The sequence below is a fragment of the Hyla sarda genome, chromosome 3 (assembly GCF_029499605.1).
Source record: "Hyla sarda isolate aHylSar1 chromosome 3, aHylSar1.hap1, whole genome shotgun sequence".
Lineage (NCBI taxonomy): Eukaryota > Metazoa > Chordata > Amphibia > Anura > Hylidae > Hyla > Hyla sarda.
In genome coordinates, this window is record NC_079191.1 from 32,181,340 (window position 1) to 32,205,574 (window position 24,235).

The 24,235-nt window shown below is 43.1% G+C and overlaps 1 protein-coding gene across 5 annotated transcripts in view; it reads right to left on the reverse strand.

Moving 5' to 3' along the window:
* Positions 1 to 24,235, reverse strand: part of PKHD1 (PKHD1 ciliary IPT domain containing fibrocystin/polyductin) — a 707,308-nt gene that overhangs the window by 102,473 nt on the left and 580,600 nt on the right. Inside the window, exon 60 of one of the 5 annotated variants that reach the window (XM_056564014.1) lies at positions 1,912 to 2,250. The exons of the other annotated variants lie outside the window; for them this stretch is intronic. Within the exon in view, the coding sequence (XP_056419989.1) occupies positions 2,186 to 2,250 (65 nt within the window). The 3' untranslated portion in view covers positions 1,912 to 2,185. Of the gene's footprint in view, positions 1 to 1,911; positions 2,251 to 24,235 lie in introns of those variants that run through there. 5 annotated transcript variants of the gene reach the window in all.

Sequence of the window (24,235 nt, forward strand, 5' to 3'; positions counted from 1 at the left end):
TGCCATTTTTTTGGAGGTGATTTGCGCTTTTTTAAAGGGTTTGAGCCAAATTTTGCACCTTTTAAAAAGTCACATTTATATAAATTCCTGACCGCTGCAAAAACCCGACTTTAAACACATATACCATTTTCATTTGGTAGAACTTGCCGCTAAAGTGAGCAGGATGTTGTTCAGGGATCTCTGTTTTGGTTTCTAGACCATATTGTTACTTTTTTTTGTTGTCTTTCTTTTCTTGAAAATAGTTTTTAGCATAAAGTAGTCTATGAAAAAAGTAAAAAAAAAACAAAAAAACACCTTTAACCCATTCCCGCAAATAAACGTATATGTAAGTCCACTGCGGGCTCCCACTGTATGACGTGCGCTCAGCGGGTAAGCTTGCATTATACACTGTGGGTCCCAGTTGCTATCAGCAACCAGAACCCCCGGCTAATGCCTGACATCGCCGATCAATCAAAGTTGATTGCGGCATCTAAAAGTGCTTGATTCCATTCCCGGGTAACTCAGTGAGCTGATCGGGACTGCTGCAGCAAAACCGTGCCATACGGATCAGCTGAGAGGATAGAGAGAGTTGTCTTACCTTCCTCCCTGCCTTCCGATTGGTGCTCCAGGCTTTCAGTCAGCTTTGCTAGGCTGAAGCAATGGAGCACCGATAACAGTGATCAATGCTCTCCTATGGTGAAGCATTGATCAGTGTATGCAATCTAAAGATTGCATGGTATAGTCCCCTATGGGGACCAAAAAAAAGTGTAAAAAAAAAAGTAAATAAATATGTATTAACCCCTTCCCTAGTAAAAGTTTAAATCACCCCCCTTTTCCCATTTTTCAAATAAAAAAATAAATAAAAAAAGTGGTATTGCCACATGTGTAAATGTCCGAACTATTAAAATATAATGTTAATTAAACCGCCCGGTGAAAGGCGCAAGCGTAAAAAAAAATCCAAAGTCCACAAATGCGTATTTTTGGTGACTTCATATACTAGAAAGAAATGAATAAAACACGATCAAAAGGTACCATTAAAATAAAAATGATCCCGATAACAACTTCAGATCATGGTGCAAAAAATTGAGCCCTCATACATCTCTGTATACGGAAAAATAAAAAAGTTATAGGGGTCAGAATTGGACAATTTTAAACAAACTAATTTTGGTGCATGTAGTTATCATTTTTTTAAAGTAGTAAAATAAAACAAAACCTATATAATTTAGGTATCCTTGTAACCGTATGGACCTACAGAATAAAGATCAGGTGTCATTTGTACTGAACAGTGCACTGCCTAGAATCGGAAGCCCCCAAAATTAACAAAATGGTGTTTTTTTTCTTACAATTTCACCCCACAAATATTTTTTTATGGTTTTGCGGTAGATTTTGTGTTGAAATGATTAATGGTATTACAAAGTAAAAGTGGTGGTGCAAAATGCAAGTGTCATATGGGTCTTTAGGTGGAAAATTTAAAGTGTTCTGATTTTTAGAAATGCAAAAATGATAAAATGGCCCGAGAAAGGGAAGGGGTTAAATCCTGAAAATGTCATAAAAATAGTTTTTTTTTAGGAACACTCAAAACTGCACAATAGCAGCAGTCATAGGTGTAGTTTAAGGCAAATATTTTTTTTTTTAATATTTATTAAAAAATAATATAATATAATAAATAAACAAACAAATAATCTAGTATAAATCCAATATTTTTTTTTTAAATAATGATGATAAAAATGAATAATTAATCAAATAAATCTATAAAATAATGTAAAACTCAGTTTAAAAATAAAGAGACAATGATGATAATAATTTAAAACAGTAATTTAATACATGAATAAACCCAGTTCCAAATAATAGAATAAGTAAATTAATATATCAAATAATAAAACAAAAAATATAAATATAATAATAAAAGAATAAATAAAATAATAAATAAAAAAATAAAAATATATATATACACATCTTACTACCAATACACACCAGGAAAACATAATTTTTCCATATAATACAAAATGAATGGTACAGTAGTGGTGGGTTTTATTTTTCCGACCCCCATGTGATTTCTTGGACACAACAGAGCCGTATTGATGTTCACAGGCTGCTTTAAAACTGTCAGCTTTTCCGGGCCATGTACAAATGCAATTTCGGACTCTCGCCATAAAGTGAAGAAGCCATCACCTCGCTACCATCTGTTTTGGGCTGCACGGTAATTTCACTGGACGAGGAGAACAAGAAACGAATGCCACACTCGGCTCTGAGCTGTGGATATAATGAGATCTGAAAGGGAAGTCCCGGACGTTACAAATCAGAGCCATATGTGACTATTTCCTGTGTCAGATCCTTTCTCATAACCAGCACAAGGATTTTTTTTTTTTTTTTTTTACTTTTTTTGTGCTTTTCTTTTTTTTTCCCTCTCATGACCCCACACCATGACTCTGAAATCTTTCATGGCTGCTTACAGGCCTCGGGCCTTTCCAAGGCAGTTGCATAAATAAATGGCTTTGACAGCAAGCATCATAAGAGTTTGCGGTAATGTGCGCTCACCACAAGTGCTCCTACAGCACTGACGAGAGAAGAAAATAGAAAGACATTATTTTGTTACTGCTCGACAAGCAGTGAAAGAATTAAGTAAAATAAACCTGTATTATGTGACAACATAAATTTTCCTTTTTTTTTTCTCTCCATTGATCGAAAGGTCTGAAGAAACAGAAAAATGGTCGCTCTTAAACAAATACCCAGATCTAAAATAAAATAAAAAATGCCTCTCAGGCTCTAAATGTTTGGATCTTATTTATTTATTTTATTTACCTTTTAATTAGAATTATTTTAGCTTCATGGGAAACATAAAATTCCCTAAAGGCCTGAAATAAGAATAAAATAGTTTGCAGCTGCCGGAACAAGTCAAGGGTGGATCATCTGTAAGTTATTGTTAAATAAGTATGGCCAAATCTAAAAGTGTGATGGGAGGACTGTCCGGCTGTTTAGGCAAATTTTATGCTTTGAATGGAGTGGCTTATCATAACAAATCAAATTACTTCCTGTATGTGTTTACAACTTCCTGTACAAATCGGGGAAAACTACTGTAGATCTGAGGAATGCTTTATGGCAAACTGATGGGTGATGGTAACGTGTCTTTTTATTCCAAGGGGTTATCCAAAAATGATCAAATCAATCCAACAATACAAAAGGTAAAGAGGCAGCACTCCAGGAGTCAAATGTAAGGAATTTATTCATTTGTCATAAAGCGATAACAATGTTTCAATCCAGGAAAAGATTGAAATGTTGCTGTCCATGCATCACCGATGGGTAAAAAAAAATAATCATAATTTACATACAAATATATTACTTGATAATATATATTTGATTTACAAAGAAATTTGCACTAAATTAGTTATTTTTTTATTTATTGTTATTCTTATTTATTATGTTTATATTAATGAAAATGATATTGGGTTTAAATCCAGTATTTATTTTTTAATTAGCTGAGTACCCGGAATTGCCCGGTCTTGCTTCTGGAATCTTGTGGAAGAGGAAATGCAACAATGACGCTCTTGTCCTCATATCCAGACCTCCTATCTTGTCCTCATATTCTGACTTCATATCCTGACCTCATATCCTGTCCTCATAACCCATCCTCGTATCCCGACCTCATATCCTGTCCTAATAACCCATCCTCGTATCCCAACCTCATATCCCGTCCTTATATCCTATCCTCATATCCCGACCTCATATCCCAACCTCATATCCCGTCCTTGTATCCTATCCTCATATCTCGTCCTTATATCCTGTCCTCATGTCCTGACCTCATATCCCAACCTCATATTCCATCTTAATATCTAGTCCTCAGCTGTAATGAATAGACTGTAAATCTAAAACAAAGGGGGGGAGTTAACTTTCAAAAAATACAATGGTCAACCATATAATGCATACAGTAGAAAGGCCGGGCCACCAGACCTAAAGTAATTTCTCGCTTGTGGCTTCCTACTGGAACTAACAGAGTAGAGTCATGGGTAGAATGCCCCTCTAAGAGCACATATAGAAAAGGACTGTCTTCTTGCAGGTATTATACTACTGTAACATGTCTTGTGTATATGTAGTGTTGAGCAGCATAGGCTATATTCGAATTTGCGATATTTCGCAAATATATGGACGAATGCATATTAGCATATGCGAAAATTAGCATAAACGAAAATTAGCATATGAGAAAATTGGCATATGCGAAAATTCACATATATACAAAAATTAGCATATGCGAAAATTAGCATATGCGAACATTTGTACGCCAGTCTCACACAGTAGTATTAGAGCCTTCTTTACACCACACAAGCTGGAAGCAGAGAGGGGTGATCACTGTGATGTGTACTGTGAAAAAAAAAAAATATTCGTAATTGCGAATATATAGTGCTATATTTGCGAAGATTCGCGAATATGTGATATTCGCGAATAAAATTTGCATTGCGAATATTCGCGAGCAATACTATGTATATGTATGTGTGTTCATGTGTGTTTGTGAAAATAGCAGTCACATTCAGGTCCTAGTGCCTGAGGGGGTTCTCTGCACCATAAGAAGACATCGGTATTATAAATAGGACTTAAAGGGGGAAAAAAATTCTAATTAATTGGTGCCAGAAAGTTAAACAGATTTGTAAATTGCTTCTATCAAAAAATCGTAATCCTTCCAGTACTTATCAGCTGCTGTATACTACAGAGGAAGTTGAGTTGTTCTTTTCTGTCTGACCACAGTGCTCTCTGCTGACACCTCTGTCCATGTCAGAAACTGTTCAGAGCAGGAGAGGTTTGCAATTGGGATTTGCTCCTAATCTGGACAGTTCCTGACATGGACAGAGGTGGCAGCAGAGAGCACTGTGGTCAGACTGAAAAGAACAACTCAACTTCCTCTGGAGCATACAGCAGCTGATAAGCACTGGAGGAGTTAAGATTTTTTAATAGAAGTAATTTACAAATTTGTTTAACTTTCTGGAGCCAGTTGATTTGATTTTTTTTATTTCCATCGGAGTACCCCTTTAAAGGGTAATGTTGCTCTTTAAGGAGAATGTAATAAAGATGTGTGGAGACTTAAGATGCTTCGGTCTGAATTCTGGGAAGAAAGGATATGTAAAGCAGCTCGCTCACGCCCCCCTGTTCAGGTAGCTTTTCCTTAAAAGTCAATGTTTCACTCCAACTCAGAGTCTTATGACCTGACTGGGAATGTGTGCCAAGCCAGAAATCTCTCCAGGAGGAAAGAAAACCCTTCTGCAGACGAGTTACCCATCTGTTTCTGGGTTATTGCCCCTTGACAATAAAGAGCAGGGCATTGGTTGGCTACTCAGTGGCCTATCATTGGGGAACTAAAGAGGTAATGTTTCTACTTAAAGGGGTACTCCGCTGCTCAGTGTTTGGAACAACGCTGGAGCCGGCAACAGAAGCTTGTGAAGTCATAACCCCGCCCCATCATGACGTCACGCTCTCCCCCTCAATGCAAGTCTATGTGAGGGGGCGTGACGGCTGTCACGCCCCCTCCCATAGACTTGCATTGAGAGGGAGGGACGTGACATCATGAGGAGCAGGGCTATGACGTCACAAGCTCGCTGCGCCGGCTCTAAGCATTCGGAACATTTTGTTCCAAACGCTGAGCTGCGGAGTACCCCTTTAAGGAGAAGTGTCCTTAATAAAGACCAGTTGAGACTTATAGGCCATTGATGCTCTAAATATCACACGGTAGTCGGTGGGGCCTATCGTTGATTGTGCACTAAGGGCCCGTAGCATCTGATCAAATAGGTTCATTAAATCTTATCTAGTCTTTGACAAATCGCTTTGTAACCATGAAATGTCTTAGGAGCAATAATCATCAATGGGATAATAATTCCGGAACATCACTCAAAAATGAGCACAAGGCTTTTTGTGAAATGCTAAATCTAAAGACAGCTGGAACACTGCCATAAATATTACTAGAAAAAAAGAAAAAAGTCCACTTAGGACATTCTGTGGCACCTATATATATAATATACAGTCTACAGGGAGACAAAAAGCCCCTTCTGCCACCATCTGTCAATTTCCAGGTTTTATAGCTTCATTCTATGATGAACAGAGGAAAACTATAAGAAGGATCAGTGCAACCATATCTAAAAAGTCCAAAACAATTCAGGCTTAGGTGGTCAGTTCTACCAGTACTTGGGCCTAGTATAAATTTGGAGTTGGATCTACTAATAGTACTAGTTGTATCCTTTTTACTAAACATTTCCATCCAAATTAGGCAACCCCATTATGTTTTCTTACATCAATGCCAGAATTAAGTTGGTCCACCCCTCACATTATATATAGAGATGAGCGAATCGAAGCTGACGATCCCAAATTCATTACGAATTTCATGAAATATTCGATTTGCAACGAATACAAATATCGCCGCTATTCGATCACGCAAATCTCTTCATTAAACTTCATTTTACAGCGGTCCAGGCTATTGGAGACCTAAAATGGCGGATGCACATGTGAGTACATGGGGCAGGGGATTATGGGAGGGTGGGAAACAGCGGCGGGAATCAGAGGCGTAGCGTGGGGGGTGCAGGGGGGGGGGGGGCGGCCGCACCGGGCGCAACATCTGGGGGGGGCGCGCTCGCACTCACAGCTCTCTGCCCCTGCCTGGCTCACTCGCTCTCTCTGCAGTGCTGGCTGTGCGAATCCTATCCGAGCCGCGGGATAGCCGCCCACTGTGGAAGCCGTGGCGGATCCAGGGGGGGCAACGGGGCAATTGCCCCCCCCCCCCCCGCCCGAGATTGTTGCCCCTCTTCCTGAACTATCGCATGGTGGAGCGGGAGCTGTCGGCTGTCCCGCTCCACCACCCCTTTCTCACGCCCGTCACCTTGCTATCACACGCCACGGCTGCTCCATTCCTGCAGTCAGTGAGAGCAAATCATGGCAGGCCGGCGCGATGACATCACATCATCGCGCCGGCGCCCGGAGATCACTTCCCCGTGGCTCTCACTGACTGCAGGAATGGAGCAGCCACAGCGTGGGAGAAGGGTTACAAGCGTGAGAAAGGGGAGGGGGGAGCAAATTATAAGTGAGAGGGGCAAATGATGAGTAAGGGGCACAGGTCAGGGGGGTATTATATGTGGGGGAACATTACAGGACCCCCCCCTGTCATGTGCCCCTCATACATAATACCCCATGTTCTGTGCCCCTCACATATAATGCCCCCCCTGACATGTGCCCTTCACATATAATGTCCCCTGTCCTGCCCCCTCAGGGGGCATTATATGTGAGGGGCACATGTCAGGGGGGCATTATATGTGAGGGGCACAGGACATGGGGCATTATATGTGAGGGGCACAGGACTGGGGACATTATAAGTCAGGGTCACATGTCAGGGGGGCATTATATGTGAGGGGCACATGTCAGGGGGCAATATATGTGGGGGCACATGACAGAGGCCCCCTGTCATGTGCTCATATAATGCACATATAATGCCCCCCTGACATTTGCCACAAATTACTTGCCTTGCCACGGGTACTGACAACCCACGCTACGCCACTGGCGGGAATGAAGGTAGGCGGGCTGACCCTGAATCACTTGTGAGATGCAGCCTATCAGCATTCATTGACCCCTGTGATGTCAAAGCCCTATATAATTGGCAGCCATCTTGCCTCTCTTCATTTCATCTATGCACTCAGATAGAGAGGACGGGACTGCGTGTGTGTGAATAGCTCATACCACAGCGTTACACTGCAACTGCTAGTCACATCAGCATTAGGGAAAGGCAGGAGTGCAGAGTGCTTTGCTGTTACTCTGAGAAGGATCATTGATTGCTAAACCTCCTATTCACGTTATTGAGCATTGCAGCAGAGAGGGGCAGATAGCTGTCAGCTGCCTCATACAGATCTCCAAGCTGCCTGAACTTTCTGAAGCATTTTATCTGCTAGTTTTTCAGCCCAATTATTTTTTTTTGCTCCACAAATCTCCTGCTGCTCAGAATTGTGTGACAGAGTGCTTACATCAAACAGTCTACTATTCTGTATCTGTAACAAGTCTAGATACAGGGAAAGTCCTGACTCCTGGCAAAAGTAATCACCTACTGGTGTTTTTAAAAAATACTTATTTTTCTGCGTATTGTTGCGCATATTATTGCCCTCATCAGTGCATATCGCATACATACATACATTCAAGTATTGTACCAATTTGTACCTGTTAATCTGTCAAGGGGCTACACACTGTCAAAGTCCAAACAATAGTACTCACCGGCTGGTGTTTTACAAAAATACAGATTTTTTTTCTGCGTATAGTTGCGCATATTACTGTCCTCATCAGTGCATACCGCATACGTAAATCAAAGTATTGTACCATTTTGTACCTGTCAAGAGCCTACATACTGTAAAAGGACAGCCATAAGTTATCACCTGCTGCTGTTCTAGACAAATACTGTTTAAAGAGTAGTGTAGCGTATTGTAATACCCTCATATACGCACTATAGTATGTCAGGCAGAGAAGTGCCAGGACATGCACAGAGGAGTGGCAGAGGCCTAAATACTTCAGGCAGAGTTGGCAGCAGCCTAGGGACGAGTGGCAGCAGGAGTCGCAGCGAGAGGCCTGAGCTCCCGTTATCAGCCAGCAGTCGTGTCTCGACCAGCAACCCTTCTGCCGTCGTCGATTGGTTAACACGCTCATCCACATCATCACAAGTGACATCTGACACCCCCAGTCAACAGTCGGTGGGTTCCTCAGACACAACCCTCAGTTGGCATGGCCCGGGAGCAGTCCCTGTCCTCCCATTGCCTTTGTCTTATGCTGTTCCCTCTCCCAGTGTAGTATCTTATGCTGTGGGTTCAGCTCCACTATTTACTGAGGACGATCTAATAGAGGACAGTCAGCAGCTACTGGAAAGCCAAGAAGGGGAGGAGACATGCGCCGCTTGCTCCGCTAGGCGGCCAAGTAGTGATGCAGAGAGTGACATGGGAGGCGGTGTTGCAAGGGTTCATGGTCCTGAAGCAGACACTGTTGGGGAACCTGAGGAGGACATCAGTGACGAGCACACACCTGTTGATGATGATGAAGCCGATCGCAATTGGGAGCCGGGTGCAGAAGGGGCCTCATCATCATCAGGAGAAGAGAGTTGCAGGTTGCCCTTGAGGCAGCAAGGCGGCAGCACGGTTGGCAGTCAGCGTGGTGGCAGAAGTGGAAATTCAGGAGCCAAACGTGCCCAAGGGAGACCACCTGCTTCGCAGCAGCCTACCTTTCCGGGAGGTAGTGAAACACGGGTTCCTGAAAACAGCGCCAGTAGCAGTCAATTAGTGCGGACTGTAGGTGGGAAAATCAGCTACTCGGCGGTGTGGAAGTACAGGATTCCGGAGGAGGTTCACGTAGCCACATGCAACATCTGTCGGCAGAAGGTGAAGCGTGGCCAGGGTCCCAATGTAGGCACCACAGCCCTGCATCAACACATGCTTTGCCACCATAAAGTGGCCTGGAAGAACCGTGGCTCCGATGAAGTGGTCCAGCCTGCTGCATCACCCAGTGGCCATCCGCTCCCTCCTTCATCCAGCCAAGGCTCCACCACCTCAGCCGAAGGGAGCTGTGTGTCAAACCCTCCTTCTGTCACTCCAGATGCTCCTGCTTCTCCCGCTTTTAGTCAGTCATTCCGCCAACAATCCATCGGCGAAGCCATGTCCAAGACACAACAGTATGCGCACACTCATCCAACGGCGCAGAAGTTGAATGTGCTCCTGTCCAAGTTGCTGGTGCTGCAGTCCCTCCCTTTTCAAGTGGTGGACTCTGCACCTTTCAGAGAATTGATGGCTTGTGCTGAGCCAAGGTGGAGGGTCCCAAGCCGTCATTTCTTTGCGAACAAGGCAGTATCAGCAGAAGGTGGGCTAGTCCTTGAGCCTGTCTGTGTGTTCAAAAGTGCACGGCAGTGCCGACGTGTGGAGCTGTAACTACGGGCAGGGACAATACGGCCCACGGGTAAATGTGGTTCCTGCACAGCTACAACAGCAACTTGGAGAGGTCACACCGCTTCCTCCTCCATGCTCTTGCTCTCAGGCAGTTGTTCCTGTTACAGTGTGCGAAGCCACCTCCTCATCCTCCATCGTGTCCTCGGTCTCCACTGCACGTCCAAATCTCGGTGGCCCTTCATCGTACCATGTGTGTAGGGCACGGCAGTGTCAAGCTGTTCTTCACATGGTTTGCCTTAGCGAACTGAGTCACACAGGGGAGGAACTTCTAAAATACATTCTTAAAGAAATCCGAGTATGGCTTACTCCACTAAATCTGGAAATGGGAACCATGGTGACCGACAATAGGAAGAACCTCGTGTCCGCGCTGCAATAAGGAAGTGTGAAACATGCGCCCTGCATGTCACACATGTTGAATCTGTTTGTCCAGCACTTCCTCAAGTCTTCATCCCATTTGCAAAACATCCTGAAAATGGCAAGGGGACTGTGCATGTACTTCAGCCACTCGTACACCGCCAAGCACACCATCCTTGAGCTGCAGCGTCAGAACGGTATCCCACAACATAGTCTTATTTGTGACATTTGTGAATTTGGAATTCCACCCTCCATATGTTGGACAGACTATACGAACAAAGAAAAGCCATCACCGATTTCTTGATGATCCAAGCAGAGAGGACTACTCCCCTGTGTAACTTCAATGTGAACCAGTGGCAGCTCATACGTGACACCTGCCGTTTGCTGAGGCCCTTTGAGGAAGCCACATTATTTTTAAGTCGCCTGGATTACGCCATGAATGACGTTATTCCACTCCTACATTTCCTACAACAAATGATTGAAACAATGGCCGGTCACGGCAATGGACACGTTGCGTCTACATCTCAAGACTACATGAGCCCTGTGGGGGCTGAACTGGAGGAGGAGGAGGATGAGGGGCAGAACGGAGCACAGTTTAGGTTAGATGACATGGCAGGTGTTTCTAGTCATCGGACAGGAGAGGAGGAGCAGGAGAAGCCAGAGGAGCTGGAGGGTTATGAGGAAGTCGAGACAGAGGACCCAGACACACCGTGGCAGTATGCAGTGGAGATGGAGGCAGGTAGTCCCTCCGAGTCACTGGCGCAAATGGCACGATGCATGCTCAGTTGCTTGCGTAGTGACCCCCGAATTGTCAAAATTCGTCAGCGTGATGACTTCTGGATCTCCACCTTATTGGACCCTCGCTACCGTCCCAGAATGGGGGCCTTTTTTACACCCACTGAGAGGGAGGACAAACTGACCTACGTAGTCAGTTGGCCGATGCCTATCGGCCACATGGTCCATCCACTCGCAGGTCTGACTTGGGGGGCCCTCTGCGCTCACCTTCCACTGTCATGGCTGCTGGGGAGGGGGGCAGGAGCAGTACCAGCTGAATCAGCAGCAGCCTGAGTCTACAGTGGCTGATGAGTAGCTTTCTTCACCCGCAAAGTGAAGTAACTCATCAGCAGCAGGTAGACATGGAGCAGGACCTGAACCAGCTAGGTGGTGGCATACCTTGACATGGCCATGCCAACAACCATTGAAGATCCGCTGGACTTCTGGGCAGCCAAACTTGATTTATGGCTGCAACTAGCAGAGTTTGCCCTGGAAAAGCTGTCCTGCCCGTCCAGTAGTATGCCATCAGAGCGGGTGTTTAGTGTGGCCGGGGCCATAGTCACCCCAAGGCGAACTCCACAAAAAATGTGGAGAGACTGACGTTTGTCAAGATGAATCAGTGATGGATCAGCCAGGATTTCCAGCCACCAATGCCAGATGCCTCAGAGTAGATTGACCATGCTGCTACACCAACATTTCCCAATTATGGTTATGAAACCCTCTTGAATTATCAATTAGGGTTATGAAACCCTCGCTGGTACTGCAAAAGCCTGCTCCTGACTCATCCTGTGTCTTTCAGGAACTACTAGCCTCACAGATGCTTCGGGCCTTGGCCCTTACATTTTTGGATGTTTAGCAGTAGCTAAATACATGCTTAATGCAAATTTCAACATTGATCTTTACATGTAAGGGGTTATGAAACCCTCTTGGGTACTGCGAATGCCTGCTCCTGGCTGATCCTGTGTCTTTCAGGAACTACTTGCCTCACAGATTCTTCGGGCCTTTGCCCTTTAATTTTTGGATGTTTAGCAGTAGCTAAATACATGCTTAATGCAAATTTCAACATTGATCTTTACATGTAAGGGGTTATGAAACCCTCTTGGGTACTGCGAAGGCGTGCTCCTAACTCATCCTGTGTCTTTCAGGAACTTCTTGCCTCACAGATGCTTCTGGCCTTGGCCCTTTAATTTTTAGATGTTTAGCAGTAGCTAAATACATGCTTAATGCAAATTTCAATATTGATCTTTACATGTAAGGGGTTAGGAAACCTTGTTGGGTACTGCGAATGCCTGCTCCTGGCTAATCCTATGTCTTTCAGGAACTACTTGCCTCACAGATGCTTCGGGCCTTGGCCCTTTAATTTTTGGATGTTTAGCAGTAGCTAAATACATGCTTAATGCAAATTTCAATATTGATCTTTACATGTAAGGGGTTAGGAAACCTTGTTGGGTACTGCGAATGCCTGCTCCTGGCTAATCCTGTGTCTTTCAGGAACTACTTGCCTCACAGATGCTTCGGGCCTTGGCCCTTTAATTTTTGGATGTTTAGCAGTAGCTAAATACATGCTTAATGCAAATTTCAACATTGATCTTTAGTGAAGGGGTTATGAAACCCTCTTGGGTACTGCGAATGCCTGCTCCTGGCTAATCCTGTGTCTTTCAGGAACTACTTGCCTTACAGATGCTTCAGGCCTTGGCCCTTTAATTTTGGGATGTTTAGCAGTAGTTAAATACATGCTTAATGCAAATTTCAACATTGATCTTTACATGTAAGGGATTATGAAACCCTTTTGGGTACTGCGAATGGTTGCTCCTGACTCATCCTGTGTCTTTCAGGAACTTCTTGCCTCACTGATGCTTCTGGCCATGGGCCTTTCATTTTTGGAAGTTTAGCAGTAGCTAATACATGCTTAATGCTAATTTCAACAATGATCTTTAAATTCTTGTTGCTCTGCCAGGGCCGTCGGCTACCCCACCAGGGCCGATCAGAGCACTTCACTAAACCATCCAATTGGTAGTAGAGACAGGCGGTGTGTACAAAGGCCAGGGACTCAATGAACCCGAGCTTATGACCCGCACTTAGTTGGAATTCTTCTTTCATGGCAAATAATTGCAATCCCCGATACCTATCAAGAACGGGGTTGAGCGGGTTACCCGCACTTGTCGATGAAGGATAGACACAAGCTGGTCCATTCAGTGTAGCGCGCGTGCAGCCCCAGACATCTGAGGGCATCACACACCTGTTATTGCTCAATCTCGCGATTGATCATGCTGTGTAAGGGGTTATGAAAGCCTCTTGGGTACTGCTGATGCCTACTCCTGACTGCTCCTGTGTCTTTCAGGAACTATGTGCCTTCATGATGCTTCTGGGCTTGGGTCTTTAATTTTACGATTTGTGAAATAGATGCATACATGCTTAATTAAAATTTCAACATTTATGGTGCAATGTATGGGGTTATTAAATCCTCTTGGGTACTTTTTTTTTCCAATTTTATGATAATTTTCTCAGTAATAAACTTGAATTTTCCAGAATAATAACCATAACACCTGTGAACGCTTGTTGTGTATGATTTTTTAATTAAAATTGTCAAAAATAATACGAAGATGGATGAACTCTGCTTCTTTAATTCAGAAAACATTACTTTAGAGAAGAATGTCTTTTTGTGGTCCACCGTCCTGCATTATACAGTCTTCTGGACTCTTGGATATGCGCTTGTTCTTAACCCCTTAAGGACTCAGCCCATTTTGGCCTTAAGGACTCAGACAATTTAATTTTTACGTTTTCAATTTTTCCTCCTCGCCTTCTAAAAATCATAACTCTTATATTTTCATCCACAGACTAGTATGAGGGCTTGTTTTTTGCGCGACCAGTTGTCCTTTGTAATGACATCACTCATTATATCATAAAATGTATGGCGCAACCAAAAAACACTATTTTTGTGGGGAAATTAAAACGAAAAACGCAATTTTGCTAATTTTGGAAGGTTTTGTTTTCTGGTAGAAATGTATTTCTGGTAAAAATGACATGTGTTCTTTATTCTGAGGGTCAATACGATTAAAATGATACCCATTATTATATACTTTTATATTATTGTTGCGCTTAAAAAAAATCACAAACTTTTTAACCAAATTAGTACGTTTATAATCCCTTTATTTTGATGACCTATAACTTTTTTATTTTTCCTTATAAGCGGCGGGATGGGGGCTCATTTTTTGCGCCATGATCTGTACTTTTTTTTGATACCACATTTGTATATAGAAAACTTTTAATACATTTTTTATAATTTTTTTTTTTAATAAAATGTATTAAAAAAGTAGGAATTTTGGACTTTTTAAAATTTTTTTCGTTCACGCCGTTCACCGTACGGGATCATTAACATTTTATTTTAATAGTTCGGACATTTACGCACGCGTCGATACCAAATATGTCTATAAAAAATGTTTTTTACGCTTTTTGGGGGTAAAATAGGAAAAAACGGACGTTTTACTTTTTTATTGGGGGAGGGGATTTTTCACTTTTTTTTTACTTTTACATTTTTTTACATTTTTTTTTACACTTGAATAGTCCCCATAGGGGACTATTCATAGCAATACCATGATTGCTAATACTGATCTGTTCTATGTATAGGACATAGAACAGATCAGTATTATCGGTCATCTCCTGCTCTGGTCTGCTCGATCACAGACCAGAGCAGGAGACGCCGGGAGCCGCACGGAGGAAGGTGAGGGGACCTCCGTGCGGCGTTATGAATGATCGGATCCCCGCAGCAGCGCTGCGGGCGATCCGATCGTTCATTTTAATCGCGAACTGCCGCAGATGCCGGGATCTGTATTGATCCCGGCACCTGAGGGGTTAATGGCGGACGCCCGCGAGATCGCGGGCGTCGGCCATTGCCGGCGGGTCCCTGGCTGCGATCAGCAGCCGGGATCAGCCGCGCATGACACGGGCATCGCTCCGATGCCCGCGGTTATGCTTAGGACGTAAATGTACGTCCTGGTGCGTTAAGTACCACCTCACCAGGACGTACATTTACGTCCTGCGTCCTTAAGGGGTTAAACAAAGGTACAAAAACAAAAAAAAAGAAAAGGGCCGCTCAGGGCCATGGAGACGTTGCGCCTACATCTCACGGCCACACGAGCCCTGTGGGGGCTTGTTGGATTTGCTCCTTTGTACCCATACGCTGGGGTCCGGGACACTCAAAGTTTGATTTAAATTTCAAATTAACAATTAGACATTTCAATGGTCTCCTCATGCATCAGCCAACTCCAGGCTGTGCCATTCAGGCAATATATGATTTACTGATGCCGCCGTTGGGTCCTGGGTTTGGGAATTTCAAATTTTCTCTTAGGTAGCACCCGCTATTCAATTTAAAAAAAAAAAAATTCTCAAATTGTTGTGTTTTTTAGGGGGGATTGTGACACCCTGCTGTGTACTCGTGCATCAGCCAACTCCAGGCTGTGTCATTCAGGCAATATATGGTTTAATGATGGCGCTGCTGGGCCTGGGTCTGGGAATTTCATTTTCTCAAAGGTAGCACCCGCTATCCAATATCTTCTTCAAATATTTCAAAAATGGTTGTTTTTTTCTTAGGGATTGTGAAGCCCTGGTGTGTACTCATGCTGCTTCCTGCTACACTCTGTCAGCCCGTTGGTCCTGTGACAGTGTGCGACTACGCCTCCACATCCTCCACTGTGTCCTAAGCCTCCACTGCCCGGAGAAGTCTCAGTGGCCCTTCAGCATACCATGTGTGCAGGGCACAGCGGTGTCACGCTGTTCTTCCCATGGTTTGCCTTGGCGAAAAGTCTTGGAAACAATGGCCGGTCAGGGCAATGAGGACGTTGCACCTACATCTCACGGCCACATGAGCCTTGTGGGGGCTTGTTGGATTTGGTCCTTCGTACCCACACGCTGGGGCCCAGGACACTCAAAGTTTGATTGATATTTCAAATTAAAAAATCAGACATTTCAATGGTCTCCTCATGCATCAGCCAACTCCAGGCTTCAGGCAATATATGGTTTACTGATGCCGCTGCGGGGACTGGGTCTGGGAATTTCACATTTTCTCATAGGTAGCACCCGCTATAAAAAATCTTTTTCAAAAATATCTACAATTGTTTTTTGGGGGGATTGTGAAGCCCTGGTGTGTACTCATGCATCAGCCAACTCCAGGCTGTGTCATTCAGGAAATATATGGTTTACTGATGCCGCTGTGGGGGCTTGTTGGATTTGATCCTTCGTACCCACACGCTGGGGTCCGGGACGCTCAAAGTTTGATTTCAATTTCAAATAAAAAAAACCCAGACATTTCAATGGTCTCCTCATGCATCAGCCAACTCCAGGCTGTGTCATTCAGGCAAAATATTGGTTACTGATGCCGCTGTGGGGCCTGGGTCTGGGAATTTCATATTTTCTCATAGGTAGCACCCACTATCCAAAATCTTCTTCATAAATTTCTTAAATTGTTGTGTTTTTGGGTGGAGGATAGTCAAGCCCTGGTGTGTACCCATGCATCAGCCAACTCCAGGCTTTGTCATTCAGGCAATATATGGTTTAATGTTGGCGCTGCTGGGCCTGGGAATTTCACATTTTCTCATAGGTAGCACCCGCTATCCAAAATCTTTTTCAAATATTTCAAAAAATGGTTGTTTTTTTTCTTAGGGATTGTGAAGCCCTGGTGTGTACTCATGCTGCTTCCTGCTACACTCTGTCAGCCCGTTGGTCCTGTGACAGTGTGCGACTACGCCTCCACATCCTCCACTATGTTCTAAGCCTCCACTGGCCGGACAAGTCTCAGTGGCCCTTCAGCATACCATGTGTGCAGGACACGGCGGTGTCACGCTGTTCTTCACATGGTTTGCCTTGGCGAAAAGTCTTGGAAACAATGGCCGGTCAGGGCAATGGGGATGTTGCGCCTACATCTCACGGCCACATGAGCCCTGTGGGGGCTTGTTGGATTTGGTCCTTCGTACCCACACACTGGGGTCCAGGACACTCAAAGTTTGATTCAAATTTCAAATTAAAAAATCTGACATTTCAATGGTCTCCTCATGCATCAGCCAACTCTAGGCTGTGTCATTCAGGCAATATATGGTTTACTGATGCCACTGTGGTTCCTGGATCTGGGAATTTCAAATTTTCTCATAGGTAGCACCCGCTATCCAAAATCTTCTTCATAAATTTCTTAAATTGTTGTGTTTTGGGGGGGGATTGTGAAGCCCTGCTGTGTACTCGTGCATCAGCCAACTCCAGGCTGTGTCTTTCAGCCAATATATGGTTTATTGATGCCGCTGTGGGGACTGGGTCTGGGAATTTCACATTTTCTCATAGGTAGCACCCGCTATCCAAAATCTTTTTCAAAAATATCTACAATTGTTGTGTTTTTTGGGGGGGATTGTGAAGCCCTGGTGTGTACTCATGCATCAGCCAACTCCAGGCTGTGTCATTCAGGAAATATATGGTTTACTGATGCCGCTGTGGGGGCTTGTTGGATTTGGTCCTTCGTACCCACACGCTGGGGTCCGGGACGCTCAAAGTATGATTTAAATTTCAAATAAAAAAACAGACATTTCAATGGTCTCCTCATGCATCAGCCAACTCCAGGCTGTGTCATTCAGGCAAAATATGGGTTACTGATGCCGCTGTGGGGCCTGGTCTGGGAATTTCAAATTTTCTCATAGGTAGCACCCGCTAACCTAAATCTTTTTCAAGAATTTCTAAAATTGTTTTTTTTTTTGGGGGGGGGGATTGTGAAGCCCTGATGTATACTCATGCATCAGCCAACTCCAGGCTGTGTCATTCAGGCAATATATGGTTTACTGATGCCGCTGCCGGGCCTGGGTCTGGGAAATTCAAATTTTCTCATAGGTAGCACCCGCTATCCAAAATCTTTGGTTTAAATTTCTAAATTCATCTTTTAATCTTCGGGATTGTGAAGGCCTAGTGCCTACTCATGCTGCTGGCAACTCCGGGCTGTGCCATTCATCCACTATATGGTCTCCTCATGCTGTCAACACCTCCACGCTGTGTCATTCAGCCACTATATGGTCTCCTCATGCTGCCAACACCTCCACGCTGTGCCATTCAGCCACTATATGGTCTCCTCATGCTGCCAACACCTCCACGCTGTGTCATTCAGCCACTATATGGTGTCCTCATGCTGCTAACATGTCCACACTGTGTCATTCAGTCACTATATGGTCTCCTGACACTGATGCCACCACCAGGCTCTGTAATTGTGCTGCTGTGCGGCAGTGATTCTAAAAGTGATGCCGGTAATCTGCATGTTATTCTGAATAACAGAATTATTTCACTACCCCAGAACACTCCATATGTGTTTTAGAACACAGCAAAGTGTTCTATACCCCTATTGAGGCTGTCTCTAGGCTAGAAATAGCCTTTTTTAATATAGATTTGCCGCCAAAAAATTCGGATAAAAATGAACTTTTTCGGAAAATTCGGCGAATCGGCCGAATCAAATTTATCAAAAGTTAGCTCATCTCTAATTACTACTAAAAATTTTAACAAAATGTATTTAAAAAATATATATTATTTTTACATTTAAATGGCCCCTTTCTACATTAATATTATTGTCGGTTACATTTTTAGTTCCCTGCCCACCCACATAAATTGATCCCTGTTTAAAAATTAATAAACATTTTGTTAGAAAAAATATAAATTTCGTTAAATACTATTTTTTCCACCACTACTTTTTTTTGAATGGCACCCTACAATTTTTTTTTTTAAAAGGTATCTTTAAAAAAGCCTGCAAAAATGCCAAAGTTAAAACCCACATGGCGTTTTTCTTGGAGTTTATGCACTCACATAGACTTCTATTTTACCCCAAAAAAACTCCAAGTCTCAACAAGAGGTCGTTTTTGAAATACTGACAGGGAGCAAGAAATAGCTGAAAAATACCAAAAGGATAAAAAAAATAAAAATAAATGAATAAAATGCCAAACTGAAAAACACTAAGTGGATATGGCATTTTGCAGTACCCTATTGACTTCCAGCTAACATCTGGCTGCAGAGTTTTTCCACAAAAAAATTACGCCATGCAGCAGAATGGGCATTTTTATTGGCGTTTTTGCCCAAAAAAACTTAGTGGAAACCCAGCCTAACACTGATCAATGCTATGCTATGGCCCCTATGGGGGCAAATAAAAAGTGTATAAAAAAAAAAGTTTATGAAAGTGAATTAACCACTTCCTAATAAAAGTTTGAATCCCCCCCCCCCTTTTCCCATTTAAAAAAAAAAAAAAAAAAAAAATCAGATGTGGTACCGCCGCATGCGTAAATTTCCAAGCTATTAAAATATAAGAGTACAGCCAATGGTGTACAGATAAAAAAATACCAAAGTCCAAAATTGTGCATTTTTGGTGACTTCATATACCATTAAAAAAAATTATAAAAAGCGATAAAAAAGTCCCATCAAAACAAAAATGGGACCGATAAAAACTACAGAAAAATAAAAAATTTATAGGGGTCAGAAGATGACAATTGTAAACATACTCATTTTGGTGCACGTAGTTATGATTTTTTAAAGTAGTAAAATAAATCAAACCTACATAAATTGGGTATCTTTGTAACCGTATGGACCTACAGAATAAAGATGAGGTGTCATTTTTACCGAAAAGTGCTCTGTGTAGCAACAGAAGCCCCCAAAAGTTACAAAGTGGTGTTTTTTTTTTGTGTGTGTTTGTTTTCATTTAACCTCACAAATAAGTAATTTTTTTTTTTTCGTTTTGCTGCAGATTATGTTAAAATATTAAAATAAGTGATGTCATTACAAAGTATAATTGGTGACAATCCCTTATATGGGTCTGTAGGTGCAAAATTGAAAGCCTTATGATTTTTAGAAGCAGAGGAGGAAAAAAAGCGAAAGTGCAAAAACGAAAATTGGTCCCGTCCTTAAGGTCAAAATGGGTTTCGTCCCCAAGGGGTTAAACAAAACATTGCTATGTGGACACTGTAATGCAATGGCCTCCAAACTCTGGCCCTCCAGCTGTTGCAAAACTACAACTCCAGGCATGCCCGGACAGCCGTTGGCTGTCCGGCCATGCCTGGAGTTGTAGTTTTGCAACAGCAGGAGGGTCACAGTTTGGAGACCACTGCTGTAATGCATCATATGAACCTTAGATTGCCTCAAAGATTACAGCTGATCACTCAAAGTCACTAGTTATCTGCTTCAAAAGACCCTTTTAACAAGTAGGGATTGTCCAAAGCGGAGAGCCCCTTTAAAGATTTCCTATGGTATTGGCCTACACAATAGGAAATAAAAAATAAACGGCCCCCGAAACCTGAAATGTTGACCGCCTTGACCAGGACGCACGTGTCTATCCCGGACCTCTTCTCGGTACAGTAATTAGTTGCAGGCCGCCTAATTGTGGACGTCATGCTCGGAGGAGATAATTGGAACAACAGTAACATGCCGGATTTGCCGGCGCTTCCCATGTTCCCTCACCGGACCAGACAATGCCTCCTATCTGTTCCCAGGAACCGTCTTTAATAACCAGCAGATGGGAATTCTTGGACACTGGACGGCTACAGCTATTAAAACATTGATGTGAAATCTGAACAGGTCCCTGTATCTCAGAGGGTCGACATGGCGCTTTAACAATAAATCAAATAAGTTGCACTACAAGTGGATGAATGTGGAGAATACAGATGTAGCAGTGCTGAAGTTGTCTGGGCGTTGTGCGTGCACTGGGGTAAATCTCTAAAAATAATGTTGTAGGTTTACCTGTAGTCCCAGGGCTGGTGCAAGGATTTTTGCCACCCTAGGCAAAAGCTAATTTTGCCGCCCCCTTGACTCCGCCCATTGGCCCGCCCTTTGATATGCATCACCTTACAACTGGGGTGACACACTGTAACAAACCTCTTTATCATGCTGCTGTTTGAACGAGTGGTTTGGATGCTAGTTGTCTAAATTTCTTGCTTGCGGCAGAGCGGCGCCCCCCATCAAGAGGTGGCTGCCTATTTTGCCTATAGGCAGAGCCAGCCCTGTGTATTCCTATGGAAAACCATATTAATATACTTTGTTAGAGTACGTGGTGCTGAATGACAAACTCATCTTTGCCTCATAAAGGGTCTTATCAATAAGTTCTATGAGGGGTTTTACCACCTTCAAATGTTGTTCCCTATCCAGAGGATGGGAGATGACAAGCGGACCACTGCGGCCCCCCACTGACTGCACAAGGAAACCGAGCCACAAATGAAAGCCACGTGCTCAAGAAAGCCTACAAACAGTTTGCTGAAGACAAGCAGACTAAGGACATATGTGATGTCCCAGTAAGGGATATAGTCCCGTACAGTACTTGGGCCCTATCAGGATGAGTCCCTCTGTGTCCTAGGGATTCTCCTGCAGTGTCACCTCCATAGTAATATATATTATGTATAGTGTTAAATGTGTTATGTATAAAGGACCTTTAACGACCTATGAGTTAATCACATGATAAAGTGTTCACATGATGTGTTTGTTACCCAGAGAGCACCAGCTAACCAGGTGACCTGCAGCTTGACCTATGGGCTTCAGGCTCAGCCCCCCTTTATAAAAGGGGCAGCCAATAACAATCTCTCTCTTAGATCCTGAAGCACAGTAAAGACCAGATGTCTCAGAGTCAGTGTCCAGCACATCTGGAGGCCTAAAGCCTAAACTACAGCCACATGCCAGTAATTCAAGTCATCTATGTCTGCTGTCACTACCTACAGTCAAGTCTATAGTCAAGTCTATTATAGTCAGCGTGGCTGTCCTAAAGCAAGCTGTGAGGTCCTTCTGTGTTACTGGCCACCTCTCTGGGATCCTGGCCTAGCTGTAAAGACTATTTCCATCTGTCTACCTCAGTAAATCTATCGTTAACCATAACCTGGTCTTAGACTTTTATTGCCCTGCCTAACCTAGGGATAGCGGCACTACCATTGGGGTGGTTATCGGGAAAACCACGTCCTGGCTCACGAACATTTAGGGGTTAATAACACCTGCCCCATTCACCTCACCACCGTACCCCGAGACAGCACACGTAGATTATTGAAACCATGTCCTGTGGTCCGATCAGACCAAGATAAACTTATTTGGTACAGATGGTGTCAAGCATGTGAAGCGGCAACCAGGTGAGGAGGACAAAGACAAGTGTCTTACCTACAGTCAAGCATGGAGGTGTAGTGTCATGGTCTGGGGCTGCATTAATACTGCTGGGACTGGAGAGCTACAGGCCATTGAGGGAACCATGAATGCCAACATGTACTGTGACCTACTGAAGCAGAACATGATCCCCTCCCTTCAGAGACCGGACTGTAGGGGAGTATTCACACATGAAAATGACCCCAAAGACCTCCAAGACACCACTGCCTTACTAAAGAAGCTGAGGGTAAAAGTGATGGACTGGCCAAGCATGTCTACAGACCTAAACCCTACGGCCCATCTGTGGGGCATCTTCAAAGGGAAGGTTGGGGAGCACAAGGTCTATAATATCCACCAGCCCTGTGATGTCATCACCTAAAGACTCCAGTGACAACCTGTGAAGATCTGGTGAACTCCATGTCCAAGAGGCTTAAAGCAGTGCTGTAATATAATGGTGGCTACACAGAATGTTGACACATTGGTACTAATTTGGACATTGGACTCCTGCTCCTCATTCACAAGTCACATGACTTCTGGGAGGGAAAATGGCTAACTGGGAAGTCATTTACAAATCTTTTTAACTTTCTGGAACCATTTGATTTGAAAAAAATAGTTTTCCACCAGAGTACCCCATTAATAGCCGTGTGTTGAGTTATTTTGGGGAAACACAACATAAAACCCTGTCATACAGGCTATGAACTCACTACTTTACACTTAGTATCATTTTTTCAGTGTTGCCACATGAAAAGACAGAAGAAAATATTTAAAAAATGTGAGGTGTGGACTCACTTATGGGATATATACTATATATATATATATATATATATATATATATATATATACATACAAGAAAGATATTCGATAGATAAATAGATATGAGCTAGCTAGATAGATAAATAGATAGATATGAGATAGATAGATAGATACGATATGAGATAGATAGATAGATACATACATATGAGATAGATAGATAGAAGTAAGAGCAGCACAACCAATCAATGTCCACAGTGAAGTGGGTGCAAGCGGGCCCAATCCTAGATAGATAGATAGATAGATAGATATGAGATAGATAGATAGATAGATGGATAGATAGATAGATATGAGATAGATAGATACATATGAGATAGATAGATATGAGATAGATAGATAGATAGATAGATATTAGATAGATAGATAGATAGATAGATACATATGAGATAGATAGATAGATAGATAGATATGAGATAGATAGATAGATAGACAGACAGATAGATAGATATGAGATAGATAGACAGACAGATAGATATGAGATAGATAGATATGATATAGATAGACAGACAGACAGACAGATAGATAGATAGATAGATAGATAGATATGAGATAGATAGATAGAAGAAAAACAGCACAATCTTGATACTATGCTTGTCCATATGTTGGTGCACGCAGAGAAAAGGCCTGGGTCCATACATGAACAGAAAAAAGAAATCCTCCGCAGCACACAAATCCGTGAAAACGTGAACGCTTATTCGATCAAACAATGAGTGTAGTAAAGCAAAGTTTTAACCAGCTCGTCTGCAAAAGTGTGGGCCCCCTGCAGAGTTAATATGTTGTACTGCTCCCTTTGGCAAGTATCACAGCTTGTAAACACTTTTTGTAGCCAGCCAAGAGTCTTTCAATTCTTGTTTGAGGTATCTTTGCCCATTCTTCCTTACAAAAGTCTTCCAGTTCTTTTAGATCTCTGGACTGTCTGTCATGCACTGCTCCTTTAAGGTCTAGCCATAGATTTTCAATTATGTTAAGGTCAGGAGATTGTGAAGGCCACGGCAAAACCTTCAGTTTACGCCTCTTGATGTAATCCCCCATGGATTTCAAGGTGTGTTTAGGATCATTATCCATTTGTAGAAGTCATCCTCTCTTTAACTTCAGCTTTTTCCCAGATGGCATCAAGTTATCATCCAAAATTTGCTGAAATTTTATTGAATACATTTTTCCTTCTACTCGTGAGATGTTCCCCATGCCACTGGCTGCAATACAACCCCAAAGCATGATTGATCCACCCCCATGCTTAACAGTTGGACAGAGGTTCTGTTCATTAA